The sequence below is a fragment of the Paramacrobiotus metropolitanus genome, unplaced genomic scaffold, assembly GCF_019649055.1.
Source record: "Paramacrobiotus metropolitanus isolate TYO unplaced genomic scaffold, Prichtersi_v1.0 Parri_scaffold0000015, whole genome shotgun sequence".
In the NCBI taxonomy this organism is placed as follows: Eukaryota; Metazoa; Tardigrada; class Eutardigrada; order Parachela; family Macrobiotidae; genus Paramacrobiotus; species Paramacrobiotus metropolitanus.
In genome coordinates, this window is record NW_026570235.1 from 1414804 (window position 1) to 1430711 (window position 15908).

The 15908-nt window shown below is 41.4% G+C and overlaps 2 protein-coding genes across 2 annotated transcripts; both read left to right on the plus strand.

Annotated features, from left to right (window-relative positions):
• Positions 1-357: 357 nt before the first annotated feature.
• On the plus strand, positions 358-8653 carry LOC129585058 (cytokine receptor-like). The gene is made up of 14 exons (XM_055477575.1): positions 358-807; positions 3187-3324; positions 3407-3757; positions 3846-3942; positions 4099-4319; positions 4383-4549; positions 4741-4980; positions 5073-5307; positions 5573-5884; positions 6051-6197; positions 6279-6431; positions 6539-6635; positions 6752-6971; positions 7225-8653. The coding sequence occupies exons 1-14, from the start codon at positions 798-800 to the stop codon at positions 7978-7980; spliced, it is 3144 nt and encodes a 1047-aa protein (XP_055333550.1). The 5' UTR covers positions 358-797; the 3' UTR covers positions 7981-8653.
• A 3198-nt stretch (positions 8654-11851) lies between these two features.
• Positions 11852-14244, plus strand: LOC129584990 (uncharacterized). The gene is made up of 3 exons (XM_055477465.1): positions 11852-12359; positions 12450-13331; positions 13661-14244. The coding sequence occupies exons 2-3, from the start codon at positions 12651-12653 to the stop codon at positions 13982-13984; spliced, it is 1005 nt and encodes a 334-aa protein (XP_055333440.1). The 5' UTR covers positions 11852-12359; positions 12450-12650; the 3' UTR covers positions 13985-14244.
• Positions 14245-15908: the final 1664 nt, after the last annotated feature.

The window sequence follows — 15908 nt, forward strand, 5'->3', positions numbered from 1 at the left end:
AATGACGCAATCTAACGGTCGAGGAAAATTGGTACGAATTCGCGCGTGCGTATAATTAGTAGAATAGACGAGATCTCAATTTTTTTATGTCCTGCCATACTAATTTTAAAATTTCATAAAAACAAAATGATTTAAAATTCCCCAAACTCTTTGTGCTGCTTTATCCCATTTTTCCCAAATTTTAAACAGGAAGATTTTCATTTTAGGCGTTTTTGGTGCTCATTCGGCTTACAGATGGCGCATCAGCTGTAGTTGTCGCTGACTCTGATTACGCAGAGTCGTACGAGCGACGTAAACGGCATTGCAACACTGGTGCGCGTCGCAGTGTATCTGATTTTAACGGTGTTGGATTCGTTAACAGTGTAAAGTGTAATAGTTGTTAGAATTTTCTGTTCCGTTGATATCTTAATGCTGCTGCCTGTTTACTGTTTAGTCTTAACAAATTATTGATTTTGTAGTCCGCCAGTATACCTATGAAGCTTATTTGATTAACGTCAGCGTCTGACGGATACCATATGAAGAGGAGATGGGAATTGGCTTGTCTGTGGAGCATTCCTGAATCCCGATCGTGATCAGTCGTGCTTCTCACTGCTGCACTTGAAATCGTTACGGATAAACCCCTATATGCGCGGTGAAGTGGTGTTTCAGTAGGGAACCGTAACCGTGGAAGAATGAAATACTTATTATAATAATTGTGAATAATCTACACGAAGACTGCATTAGTCAAATTTGGGAGTCTTTCATTTGGATACGGGAGCTACGCGATTTCAGCAACAAATCATCGCGAACTTGGAGCTATGAATCCAGGTAATACCCACTCGCTTTTGGTAAACAGATGTACAACTACAGCCCCATGAAGCATTAGCATTAGCCGAGAAATTTCTGTGTGTGAAAAAATATCTCTTAAATTTTAAAATTGTGATTAGTTTTGACCCTGGAAAATGCATGTATTTTACTGAATGATTTGTTTGTAGCAGCTGTAGCACAGACATTTTGAGTTTTAACCGTTTTTACTTTTAATCATAATAATGCGCATTATACGGGCAGAATGTTATTGAAGCCTGAATTTGTCCTTGAATTTTGCCATGCCTTTTAAGCCATAGCAGTCCAGTATGATGCGGGCACGGTTTGTGTTCACGATCTATTGGAGGGCTACAGAGTGTGTACATTTGGTTGTTGTAATTGTGTGGGAAAACCCAATAATCAGGCTGCACTCTGCACTTGGGTCTACACACACGCAGGAAAATTGCAATGGTGCGCGTAACAGACTTATCTCTGTAGTGGCTTCCGATTTATTCCGGCGGTATTGCAGTTGTACGGAATTTTGTTGTACGGAATTTGTTTAACGAAAGCCAGTTGTCAGAAAGTGCAGCTGTTTTGTTTTAATCTTGTCAGCTTTTGTGATGTGCTGGAAATTACAAAAATCCACTTCACGAATCCTGACTTAAACAAAAATAAAAGCTGACTCTGTTAATTATGTACGAAGTAAAATTATAGACCGAAAATCGAAAATAAATTTGGATTCTTCTGCTTGAAACGATTTTGGCGCGTACGTATAATCGCGTACGACCTTCCAAGGACATTATTTTTTGTCCGCGGGCAAATTGTTGTGTTGATTCTTTCGAAGCCGTATGCTTTCATCAGTTTATGCAGTTTGTTTTTAATAGATGGCGCATTACGCATGTGCTTGTGTGAAATAAATCACTGAATGTTGTATGATTTACAGCCCATAACTCCGTGTGCCAATGGGCAATGGGCAGTGAGATTGCGGGAAAATATTTAATTAATAATTTTTGAAAATTTTTACTGAACTGCGGAATCAAGATGGAAGCGGATCGAAAGATTTTGTCAATTGTTACCACCATTAATCACTTTTTGATAAGCGTTTTATCATAGAAATTCTTTGTTGATTGAAATATAATGCCGTGCGATTACCTTTGCTATCTTATGTTTATTAAATTATAATATCCTATCCCGTAATTCGAGTTTCTTCAACAGTTTTTATAGATTCTTGACTGATTAATTTAGGAGTTTTCAGATCGCGTGATGTGAGTTTTATAGATACCTTTCGCTGTATAACAGTTTTCCTGTACCGTTTATAAAAAGTTATGGAACCAGTATAATTGTGGGCTTGACGTGAAATTTTTGTACCGCTTGGGTGCGCTACATTTTTATCTTTTTACGAATCACACAACATTGATTAGCGCCAGAAAACATCTCCACGCAGTAGATTTGGATTTTGGACAACGATTTTAAGCGACCTTTGAGTTATGATTTAATTAGCAAGTAAGCTGTAGTACTTGTAATTAGAGTTTAGACAGCTAGTACGTTGATTACGTTCTGCGTACTACTACTGTGGTTTTAATAATCACGTGCAATTATGTTCAGTATCAAGGAAAGGGTTGCTCTTTTCTGAAAATTTTACAATTAGAATATCATTTTTGGATATATACAAAATGAAGTACGGTTAGCATGGCGAGTTAGTTCTTATCAAAGCCAGAATACAGTGGAGATAGACGTCGCACGTCATAAGGGATCACTAATCAGCATCATCCCGGTTCATGATGATAATTTCGTTTGCATTACAAAACCAGGTCAGAGTAATGAGAGATTTCGTATGAGCGGTGTTAGGTGGTGGTGGTAGGCTTGTACCCGTAGTACATAATACTTATTTGAATGGGTAGCCCCATTACACGAGAGATCTGTGTGGTGCGAAACCTTGATTCGCAATGGTGTTCATCGATATATGTATTTACTATTTGAGGTCGTCAACGTCATTCGTAATAATTAGATGCCAAAGAAATGTGTGCCATAGCAAACGATTGAACAGATTGAGGTCACTGCAAGAACTGATTGAGTTTGCAGTTTTATTCCCATTGGCAGTTTTAAGGGGAATACTAGGGAGTAGCCCTTATTTTATAGGGTAGTACTTATGGTTAGCGTTAAAATCTAACAGGTAGGTTTAGCCGTTTTATGACTCCAGTCACTCCACGTAATTGACCATGGAGTGCGCGGCGGGCGCTATGCGATCTACCCGGGAAAATTTTTGATCAGGTAGCCTCGATCCCGTCAATGTTCGATACTGTTAGGAAATTTGTGATTTTAAAGTTCCTTTACTCTTTAGAATTCCAGTAGCGATGTGGGTGCTCGTTTTCGAAGACATTAATAAGGCGTGTCTTGTTGTAGGTACCAAAGCGCTCCGCGAAGCAGTTGGAATGTCGAATTTAAAGATTCTTGGTGCGGTATTAGTCCTATCCGTTATTAAAACTGGTTTTTGTTCCGGAAAGTGCAATGCATTTCTCGATGCCGCATCGCAAATTGGTCGTAAGTGATTATGCAGATTTCGGATTCACTAGTCCTACCTTGCCCGTTTTCAAACGAGTTATGTTTTGATTATGCCTGGTAGATATGCAACCGGATGAGGCCGTAGAGGTTGAGGAAACTTCGACACTAGAACTGTTTTGTTCCTTGTCGGAAGACTATATAAAACGAACCAAAAACAACTCTATTGACGTGAACGCCAAATCCATTTTTTGGCAGCACTCACGCGATAATAACAACGGCGACTATATCCATGAAGACCTTACGGCCTTGATGAATGATAAACGGTTCCAGAATGAAATAATCAATGAGACTACAGCAAAAATGATTTTGTCCAATACCACCCTCAAGGACAGTAGCCATTACAGATGTTTGGTCAACGAATCGATAGATGAACCGCAGCGGATGGTGTGCAGTGTTACAGTTACCGTCGGAGGTGATTTTGGCTGAACATATCGATTTAATTTTTGGCTTGTCATACAACGAGAATATGGTAATCAAATGCTGTTGTTTCCTATTTAAAGGTCCTCCAAAGCGATATAAGGACTTCGAATGCCGATCGATGGATCATAAAATCTTACATGCACATTCAGGAGAGATGATGCATACTATGGGCAGTCCGTGACGAAGTTTGACGTCACGTATCGAGTTGCACTGGATGAACATGCGTAAGTCGTGTTAAGTTTTTTATTTGCCGTGCCAGCCTCGAAATAAAAGCAGGATTATTTATTATTTGACTGATATGTTGAATTTGTCGATCATTTCGCTGTTTTTCAGGAATACAACACTGTTCGCTGAACGTAACTGCTCAAACTTTAGCCGACCTGAGAGGGGAAAATCCTCCTATTCATGCTTTATTGGAGTACGCGAGTCGTGCCCGAAAAACGAAACCTGTCGACCAGCTTTCATGAATCAGTATAAATACATCTTTACGATAAAAGGAACGAATTCGATGGGAACGGATACTTGGACGGAAATTGTGGATCCTAGTCAAAGCAGTACGTTGTGCGAATTTTTAATTTTTTTACAAAGGTTTCCTGAATTTCAGTTATGTTTGCTAGTTCTGCTGTCGAAACCCAAGGAATTAAATGCTACCTCACTGGATAGCCATCGGTGTGCGGTTGAATGGAAACTGACGCCTGAGTTACAGACTTCGCATATCGTAACTGAGCTGGGTGTTGTAAGCGAAATTCAGTATCGGAAACTTGGTGGCCATCATGACTGGAAGGTGAGTTTGTGGAAGACATGGGCCATCGACATTAAATACTTCGGTATTGGTTGTCTTTGTAATGTGAACGCTGGTCGTCACTGGTCAGTGTCGCTATCGGTACCATGTGGATTCTTTAAGTAATTCGTGACTAACCGAAGCGTCATAATTCGTGAACTGATCCAAGCTTTAAACGGAGATCTGTTTAACAGCATGCGGCAGTTGAACCCCGCGAACAGCGTGTCGAATTGGACGATTTGGATGCCTATGCGACGTATGAGATCCAAGTTCGATTGCGGATGAATAATAACATGTTCTGGAGCGAATATAGCCAGACGCACTGTACAACGCCAGCTGCTAAACCGGCCGGCAAGCCGGGTGCGGTTCAGGGAGCCTTCGATCAGACTGTAAATGGACCTAAGGGTCAGAGAAAGGTCATTTTGTACTGGCAGGTACGTAGAAGGTGTTTCAGTTCTTGAAATATTAGAAGGACGAATTTTTTATGTAACAATTATTTGCATTATATTTATTGGGATATCTGCAGGGTATTCCGGAAAGTAAAAGGAATGGTGAAAATTTCCGCTACGAAGTGTCCACGTGGACCGATGGAACAAAGGATTACCCAATTCATCAGAAGACTTACAGTCACAGATACGCAAACATTGAAATAAGGGATCTGCCTTCCAATGAGGCTGTTAATGTAGAGATTATTCCGAAGAACGATGAAGGGAATGGTGAAGCTGAGATTGTGCGCATACCGGCTGTTCAAGAGAATTCATGTAAGTGCTGGTCGGTGTCACCCTGAGTTTGGTTGGGTTAGTTTTTTGTAGATAAACATATTATGCACGAAAAAAGAAATAAAATCTCCTAAGTGATACAAGGTAGGCGGTGTTGTAAATCACTGCTAGTGGTGATTTTGTACACAACTTCCGGTTAGCGAAGCTTAAGTGCGGTGTTACGCTAATTGGATTGCCTTTTGTACGTCCACCCATGGCAGTGTTTTGTTGGTCAGTATCACTGCTACAAATCGTTTTTTTTGTTTAGTGGTTGTGAAGGATATCCGAGTTGTGAATTTTACTTCATACCTGGAACTGTCATGGAATGTTTCGGGGAGTTCTAGTCCTGAAACGCGTGCCTTCGATTTGTTTTACTGTCCAACATTCCTGGAACCACATTTTGCTTGGTGTACCGAAAATATGCACCACGAAAGCCTCTCTGGCCATACGTTTGCCTATAATTTTACACCACAACATGGAAAACACTATCGTTTTGCATTGGCGGCAAGAGAAAATGTGTCGGATCGTGTAATGTACAGCGGCATGAACTGGGCATTACGGACATGCAATCCACTTGAGAGTGCGTAAAAATGCTTCAACTGTTGATATCCCTCTTGTAATTTAGAATAAAAGTTCAATTGTAAAAACTGTGGTCATCGGGTTAATCCCTGATTGTGACAGTTTCCTTTTGCTTTTGATGTGGAATGATCTTTTGGTTTTCGTTCTAATGTTAAAACTAATTTTAGAACATGGACGTTTGGATGGTCTGAACGTGACTGCTTTGCCCAACGCCACGGTTTTGGTGCAATGGACCGAACCGTGCGAACAGAGATTTATGCCAATACCTCCGGAGTATCAAGTCAGTTATTCCCCATGTGACAGTCGAATTTGTGGTAAGTGATTTTCGTAATCGTGATGGACTAATTTTTTAGTGCATAGAAGATATTGGAAATGAATGTTTTGTCTGTTTGCAGTTGCCGACCAGATTCAAAAGACCAACTCGACTTCCGTTATTTTGAGCGGACTGAAAGAAAGTTCTCGCTATTGCTTTTTTGTGGACGTTAATAACTCCAGTACTGGTATTGACTTCGATCCAGCCCAGCAGTGCGTAAGGACAACCGCTATTGGTAAGCGACATAGTGTTCTTCAGATATAAATGGATTTTGCGGTTGCACGTGATTCGTACGCAGATGTTAAATCATTTTATGTAACTGGATGTTTGTATCTGGTTTAGATCACGAATTTCCTGTTGCAACTGGTGTTGGTATCGCTCTCGGTACGGCTGTTTTGCTGACGATCCTGGCAGTTGCACTATGGCGAGGAATCAGACGGTACGAAAACAATGTCGTAATTCACTCCAACGTGATAACTTTGCGTAATTGTTGGCAGCATAGAATCGTATAGCGTGTCAGTGTTTTGCTAATTATTTTTGGTTGGGTTGAAATAGCATGCAGAAAGATTTCAAGGAAATTCAACGAGAAAGTCGAAAAATAATCATACCGGCTTCGAAAATTGGCAAGGATGAGGATGAATTCGATGAACAGGGTATCGCTTATTACAGCAAGATTGATTATGGAGAAAAGAAAAAGTCCTATTCACGTCAGCTTAGTGACAATAGTGGGAGCAGCTCCGGTCATGGAAGTTTATCTTCAGAGTTCACGGTCAAGGTATGCGCTGCTAATATCGAATTACTCTGCATCAGAATTTTTTGGCTGCATCGTGATCATTAAACCTCTTGTTGGCTTGTTAAAAAATCTGTTCTGCTGATTGCATTAGATGTTTACAGAGTGCTGTGTAGTCTCCTTTAAGCTTTTTGTGTTACGAATTGGTTAGTTGAGAAATGTGCAAAATATTCCTGCCCTATAATAAATAGGGAAGCCCGTTAAGTGTTTTTTAACATGATTGTTTATTTTGGCGCAGTCTTCCGGCACGACCACCGCGGATGATGCCCATTTGATCGTGGTTGACAAACGTGAGCCTAGTCAGTTGGCCGGCGTTCACCGGCCTGCCAGTACCATGCCGAAAAAGCATCGTCATCGTTTATCGCATGTTGATCTGAGCAGTGCACGTACGGCCCTGCAACGTGATAACGATGCCGCTGAGACTGTCAGCCTTGGCCGCTCCAGTTACGGCTATGCAAACAGACCGTTCAAGTTGGAGTCGTTGTCGCATTTAAAACTAAATCTCAAAAAACCACCACGTCGACCTTCCTCGTTGGTGCGCGTGATATCCGAGACGGAGTCAACACATGCGCCGGTGGATTCCGGTCTGTCGGGAGCGAGCGAAGATCCCGCTACCTTTGGTTATGTCCCTCCGTCCAGCCTGCAGGCTAACGCGTCCAGTGGATCCAGTACGGGCAATAACACGGGCGGTACGGGGTATGTCTCGCATCCGTCAACCCTACATGACACCAGTGGTATGACCGCTGAAGTCTCGGGGGATATTGAGATGAGCTCCCCCGTACACGGGCGCAGTGCGGGCAAATTGTTCGTGGATGCGACACAGCCGCCCGATGGGAATGAGGACGTGCGGTCCAAATTCTTGGATAATGAATTCGATAATCGGTCTCCGGTTAGCAGTGGCCAATCGTCCCCGATTATCCCTACAACGCGGTTACTTAGTCCTCCGCATTTTGTAAAAGAGACAGTAAGCAATGGATATGTCCCATGGCCGTAAAGGATTGGAAACGAAATGGAATAATCCGGCGTTTTGTGCTTTTATTTTGATCTGTTGTTCCCTTTCTCGTTTGTAAGCCGACAAAACTGCATCGATGGATAAAGTTTTCGTTTGGGGAACGGAGACAGTATTATGGCCATATGGCATGTGATTTCCGTTGCGTTGGCTGTCGCGGGGACAGTGAGTTGGCAAGATCCAGGTTTTGCGATGAATAGCCACAGGAAGATGGATTAAGCTGCATGTTTTGTGTATTTCTGTGTTCTGGTGTCTCGGTCTGCCTCGGTATTTCATTGTTTTCGTTTGATTTATTTGGGTTGTCGGGGTGTTATTTCTGGTCACTGGGGACCGAGAATTGACCGAATCTGAACTGAAAGCCGGGATTTTGTTTGGTGATTTTGCACGCCCGCAAATAACTGCTGTTGGACATTCGTCTGTATTTATGTTATTTATGTATAGGATGATGGCTTCTTGTCGTTTTGCGTCCCTTTGAGATAAAAGATAGATACTATTGTGTTTATCGGAATTTATTTGGTTCTTAACGCTCAGAATGTAATATATTTTCATGTTTTCTTGCTCGCTTACGGATACGATTATTCTGTAAGCTTTTTTAGGAGTTGTTTTTTCGTGCTTTCTTGAGCGCGCACACCTCTTGGCATTAAAGAGTTATGGAATGCGTATGTCATTTCGGTTGAGTATCCATAATTTCTGCTCTGGTTTTTGCTTGTGCAGTGATTTGAGATTTAAATTATCTTGACTTGTTCTGACTACTTTTTGTTGTGGAGTACGATTTCATGTCCATGAAAATGGAAAGTGGTCAGTTATTTGTCGAAGTTGCTAGTATCTGCAATGAAAGTGCTTTCAAAGCCCAAGAAGCGAATGTCACATCAAATTATCAGCTGCACGAGTTAAATTTTCTTCTGGCTATTTCTAGTTGGGATAAAATACTGTAGTTGGAAATTGTACTTAATTGGATGCTGTAACGTAAATTGATCATATACTGAAATCTACAGACCGTAGCATTTATTGTATCAGCAGGAAAATTAACGCCACCATTTTAAAATTTTGTCCAGATTCAACGACAGAGCAGAAGTCCCGAAAGCCGTGCCGTGTTGACAAATTTTGCAAGCGGGTTTAAACTTTAAAGACAACCAAAGCCGCCGGTCGGCTACGTAACTTTACTTTATCCATCCGCTCAACAGTCTACATTCTAAAATTAAATCACCCCTCAGTGACCCCTCACCCCTGTAATCCGCGTTCCCCTTGTACAGCTTATGGCTATTAATCAAATTATTTATTGATACTCCGTTTAAATTACCGTAGCCAGATTCTGAAGAAATCGCGTAATGACAGTAACGCTTTGGTTTCCGACCTTCGATCGCTCTTTCGGTGCACGTGTGCTAGTAATGTAACAGAAACCTGCAGGAACCTGCAGGATGCTGGAACCACCGGAACGTGGAAATTAGCTGACCAGCCACCGATGGCGGTTGGAATAAGCCAATGGTTCACGTCTGGTAAAACCGTAAAAGGTAAAAAAGTGGAAAAGGTGTCTTTCGGAATTTCGTTATTTCGGTCTTCTGTTTGGTTTTCGTGACTTGTCAGAATTTTTCTGATTGATTTGTCAGAAAGTTTGGACCATCTTAATACAACTATTAGCACGAGGTTTTTAAATTGCGCTGTGAGTGTTTTGGAACTGTATTGATATTCACTAGCAGCTTCCAGATCTGAGTTATCGCGGACGTGCTGGATTATTGTTTGTCTCTTGATTTGATTCTGAGTTAATCAGTTTAATCTTCTTCGAAAGAAAATGCCAGTCTCAGCAGTCCCCCAGGCAAGGCAGGGAATGCAGCAGCCCAGTTGTTTCGATCGGATGAAACTGGGATTCGGGATAGGTTTCTGCGTAGGAATGGCATCCGGAGCTTTGTTTGGTGGTTTCGGAGCGCTAAGGTAAATATTACTGACGGTCTTATCTTAGCCGCAGCTGTGATTCTTCAAGATATTGCATCATGTTTTACCTGCCATGTGCTTCGTACAGTAAGAACATGCCCTAGCTATTCTTCAGCCTTCTAACTGGTGTGTCTACTTTTCAGAGCGGGATTTCGTGGTCGCGAACTAATTCAGCACGTGGGGAAAACCATGTTACAAGGCGGAGGCACTTTTGGCACTTTCATGGCCATCGGCACGGGAATACGGTGCTAGTTCGTGTTTTTCGCAATATTATTAAAGTTGTTGTCGTATCGCGTGGTGCGTCCTTGATTGTGCTTGGATTTACATTTTAAAACAAAGAAAACCACGACATGGATATGTTATCTGTCCAGTTTGATAGCCGGTTCTTGCTGTTTTAACTGTTTATTGGTTATTTCCGGATTGTAGTTCGTTCAAACTAAAACTGGGAAGTCAGTCGCGTGTCAACATTTTATTCCGGTTCCCGATTGTCGCTCTGAACGCTTCTCTTTTTCGAATAAAATGGGTATTCTTGCATCATAACCGTGTGTCAGCTGAGACGAAAAAATTTCTTCTTCCGTTCGCAGATGCCAAAACAAGATCTAATAATTATAAATATTAAAAAAAAGGAGTTATTTGTTACGTATTGTGGTAGGTCTAGCCTCGTCAAAAAACAAACCTAAAATTTCATAAGAAACTATTCCCCCATTGGTTTAGAGTCTTTAGGCATTCGCCAAGAAGAATTTAAAATCGGCAGTTTTATGCTTATTTATTGTAATTTTTAGCTTGAGACAGCAACAGGAAATAAAGAAAACGTAGTTAAAGTATTAAAGTAAGTATATAAAAGGAAAAACACACAGAACCGAAAAAAAGACGATTTAAGCCGACCGCCTTCGGGAGTGGCAATTCACGGCGGTTCACGGCGTCGATGTCCGCGGCTCCGTTTGGTTTTTCGCTGTTTTGTTTAGTTGAGGTTTTGCACTTTTGCCGTTGCTAACTTCTATGGAATAAAGGCTAAAGGACAAATCGCTTTATAAAACTAAAAAGAACATTAAAATGTATTGATTTATCATTTTTATGTCGATGCCTTCATTGTCTTGAACGTTGAACATTTTACTGTTGATTAACGATGCATCGCTATCTTGAAGCTTCCACGTGTTCGTCATGGTTAGTGACTTAACGCGAAGTGGCTAGCGAATTTTCAAAATAATTCTCAAAAATTACCTTTGCTCATCTTACAGAGCGCTTTTTATACTACATAAAGCGATAATTGGAGTGAGTATACCTTTTTTCGTTAACAAGCAAAAAATTAAAGTTGTACGAGTGGTAGAGGGGGGCACATAAGGTGAACCGCAAAATAATGGGTTGCGCCGCGCTTATTGTGAGTGATGGCATATTCCTTCAATCGCCACCGACATCACTGGTTGGCACTGAAGTAATCGCAATCAGGTGCGATCAAAATCTGCAACTGCCCCATCCAGCTTTGTTGAGCTTGTTGGCAAGAAAGAGAAACAAAAGACGCCATAAAAGCAAATCTGCCGTCTGATTGCGGTCTTTTGTTTTAGTGTCTATGACTGCATCAGTCTGCATGAATGTTATATGGCTGCCTGCCTGTTCTGCGTTGCTCCACATGTGCATGTGCTTTTGGGTGCGGCAGCCAGCACCTCTCGGTACCGGCACCAAAGCCGTGAAAGAGGTATACTTTTGCAAGCTAACAGTGAACAAAACGTAAAAAAACTTTGAAAATCAGCTGTGAATACACTTGTTTGCCAAAAATTACGAATAAAATCGCAATAAATAAAGTACCGCAGCCTGAGCTTATTATACGGACAGAATCTCTGTTTAGGGTTTTGTTCGGCAGATATGGTCAGAAATATCCAGGGGTAGGGTGCCCCAAGCACTTCTTTGGCACCCCCGATTTTTTTTCTTTTTCTGTTTTTTATCAATCAAAATTCTGTCCGTATAATAAGCTTCTAATACTTCACTCTACAAAATTACCGTTTCAGAATATTTTTTTTCATATCTCTACTCTGTAAAAATCGACTTTCAATTTTTCACTTTAAAAGCTGATTTCTCAGTAACAACAAATGCGGTACTATTACTGAACCCATTTTAAAGTACAAAAATCATTTCTGTATGTGTCATATGCTACGGTTTTGCCTAAAAGTGTAACGCGTCGACGGTATGCCCGTTTCCGCAGAAGGACCGAGTTGCTAGCCACTTCGCGTTAACTTGAAAGTGTGCACGCCTTTGTCCCTTCAGTTACCTTGCCGTGCTGGCAAAGGGACCAGACATATAAGTACTCCTATGTTCCCGCAACGAAATGAAAACTGGAACTCTTATCTCCCATATGTCCGGCCATTGATGATCCCGAAGATGTCCGCTTATGACTGACACAGAGCTTCGAGATGTATCAATAAAATCAGACTGTGTTCACTGTAAGCATACTTTGATAACTTATGTATTTCACCGTTTCTGTTTTTATTATAATTCAGCAAGATTTTTTAAAAATTTCTCCGTTGTTCCAGGTACAAATTCAAACAGCGGGTCTACAGTACCCTGTACACAGCAGAGCATGGTCTGCTGAGTGCTGAAACTCGATTTTTAGTGAATTACTTCGCGCAGCCAGAGCTAAAATACCGCGTATCAATCACATCTTTTTATTTTAAACGTGATCACATGTCTGCGGAGTCCGATTCGACTCGATGTCTGGATAAATTCATGCCGTGATGCCCATGTCCAAGAATTTGGCTCGTTCCACGGTGTCCAGTCGTGCGCACCGCGTCCATCCGATGCAGTACCGCAACCATTCGCCTGTTGCGCTGCCTGTCCCGATGCGATCGCGCCCGTTGCAGCGTTCGCAATCCTGGACCCGGAGTAATTCGCGCCGATCAGAAAATTTTAACCAATCCAATGTGTATTCCGAATCGGAGTCCAGCGCCGATACGATCAGTGTTAACAAGACGGATTTCGACAATACACTAGATTTACTGAAGCAGTTGAACGGTCAGCTGGAAGCGGAGAAGAAACAGAATGCGGTCTTGTTGAGGGAGCTGGAAAAGGAGCGGCTGTATGGGAAAGATCTGGAGGCGCGTCTGGAGCGGAATCGCCAGGCAGTGAATCCCAGTAATCAACCTTCCGAATCCAAGAGGCGGATTCTGGATAATGCCAGCAGCCAGGGGGACGGGACAGCGCAGGAAAATGTGAAATTAAGGAATCTCTTGAAACAGTACGCCGAGGCTGTGCATGATCTGAAATTGGTTACTAGAGAACTGCATAATGATCACCGCAGCGTCAAGGAAAGTTTTGGGGAAAATGCCAGTGAATTACATACACTGCAGCACATTGTACGGGAACTCGCACTGACAGCGGATGATCTCCAAAAAAAGCCCAGTGTAGATGCGACGCAGGTGACTAACGATAAAAAAATATTTATTTCTTCTAAGATTATTTTTGCGTTGCTTTTGTGCTCATCTGTGTTTTTTGATTATCCTCGAAGCGGTTTTTATTGTAGTAAATTATGGAATTTATTTTTTAGTATTTTTCTTTAGAAATTCACTTTTGTCTCTATGCTATGCTTTTGTACTTATTTGTATTTCTTAGTTAACAAGGAAAAGGTTTTGGATTCCGATAAACTGAGAATTTGTGCATGTGATTGGTTATAATGTTATAGTGTAAGCGTTAGCGAAACAGGAATTCGTTGGCTTTTGTATGTTGTTTTGTTTGGTTACTTCTACAGGATTACTGCAATCTGCGCCGTGCCAATTTAGAACTCCAGTCGCGATATCAGAGTGTCGCCAGAGAATTGACCCAGGCCAGGCAGGAAATGCACCTGCTGCGGCGCGGTGCCGCCGGCCCTGGCTCCGGCAATGGACCAGCGGAAGTGCGGATGTTTGAGCAACTGTACGACGCTATAGCCGAGGCCCGTACGGAAGCCATATCTCTTGCCAAATCCCCTGTGGATTCATCCGAGTTTTCCGGCTGGTTCGATTCTCTCTGTAAGGATATCGAGATGCGTTTGATGATAAACAAAACGCGGACAAGCCAAGAAAACTTCCGCTGAAATGACCGTGAAATGTTGACCTTCATCGTTAAGAGGTGTGCGTCAACTAACTAACTGGAATAGCAATTTTGGGAACACTTTTGTTTTGCGGTGCTGATGACGAGTTGTATGAGTCTGTTCTTGTGCCTGGACCAGCCTGGTTATAGCTTTTATCGTGACGCCAGACCTGCCCGAGAGTTGCGTCGGAATCTAGTTTAACAGCCGCAGTTTCGCAGTGTTTTTTTGTACGTAATAGAAAAGTTAATTAAAATTAAAGGGCAATGAAAATGATTCGGGATAGTTTGTGCATTGTATTGGCGTGCACAGCATTTGGTTCAGCGATTGCATCGACGTGACGCAGTGGGTCTCACGCAATCGCCGTATGGAGCGCAAGTCAACGATGGCAGTCGGCCGGTACTGGTTACCGTCAAACCATATTAATACCGTAGAACGGTGTATAAAAATTAAGTTTTTAGTGGTTACCAATGTCGTGGCGAGTGCGGCCTGCGCACACTACATAGTTTCTCTGACGTCGCACATAATCGTAGTTTCAAATGCGTACATAATTTTCTGCTGGATTCTGCCGGGAAGTGATGAGCAATTTTGCAGGTTGCCTAAAGCATGCATAGGTCAACTTTGGTATAGAATGGCATAATCAGATTGAAAACGTTAAATACAGCTTGGCCATGGCTAGTTATTCATTAAAAATCCTGAAATCCTAACTCATTTGAAAAGCACCAGTTCTTTGTGGTCTTTTACGTGCTTCCACTTTGAAACCGCAAATTCGTTAATTACTCTTGTTAAAGGTACAGCGTGATCGTGTTATTGTGCAATAATAAATACATTTTATGCAACTGATTCATGCTCCACGCCGGCGTTTTGGCTTTTAAAGCGTACTGCTATTGCGAAATTGTTACTTCATAAATTATTATGAAACCCCTACAACTACAAGCAATCAACAGCTACGTGTAAAGTTATAAGCTACCACAAAAGACTATGAGTCTAGAGGTGCAGTGTCATATGCATCATACTCGCTTTTTCGCGTTATTATTCAAAAAATTCCGGCCATCACCCAAGTTGTACCATTCTGCGGTATCGCAAACTGACAAGATACTACAATTTCTTAATAGCAATGATGCAGCAACGTATCCAACACTAGCGCAGGTGCTTAATATTCTTCCTACAGGCAAAATTATGTAATTCCCATGAGTCCTATTAAAATTCTGTTTGCTGTTTTTCTGTTTTACCTGAAATCGTATATGGTGTTTAATTTGCTACGGAAAAAAATAAAGTACTTATCGCAGATCTTTTAGTTCTCAAAATTACACTTATTCCTAGTATATGCTGCTTCGCATCCGGTGAACCCCAGGTTTAAATACTGTAGTCTTTCAGACGAAACAATAAAAAAGCAGTGTGGTACATACAGTACCTATACAAATACAGAGATATAATTATTCAATGTTAAGTTTGAGGTTGCATACGAGCATATTAAGATTATCATGATGTTACATACATATTATTTTGTCACACTCGTACATATTATGATGCTACAATACGAGCATGTAGCTATTTATCGTTATTTCAGTACCGAAATAAATTTAACAAGTTTATGTGACAATGAAGTCTACGGTCATCCGGCACCGGGCTGTCTAATGTCTATCGGTTCGGGAAGTTCGTTTACGCATTGTTACAAATTATCAAGGTTGTTACCTGTTAGTTGTTACCGTCAGTAAGTGGTTACAAACAGTATCAATAAATTCAGAAACACTGCCCTCCGAATTTTATCCATTATCGTTATCGTTTATTGACCGAGTTGATGATCTTAAATAACCGTTTAATCTTAATTTCAATATGCGGAGAATTAATAATAATGACGTGAAGAATTAGCCTGAAATCGTGAACAATGGATTCTTAATTTTTCTAGCTGGGGTTGCGGACTGATGCG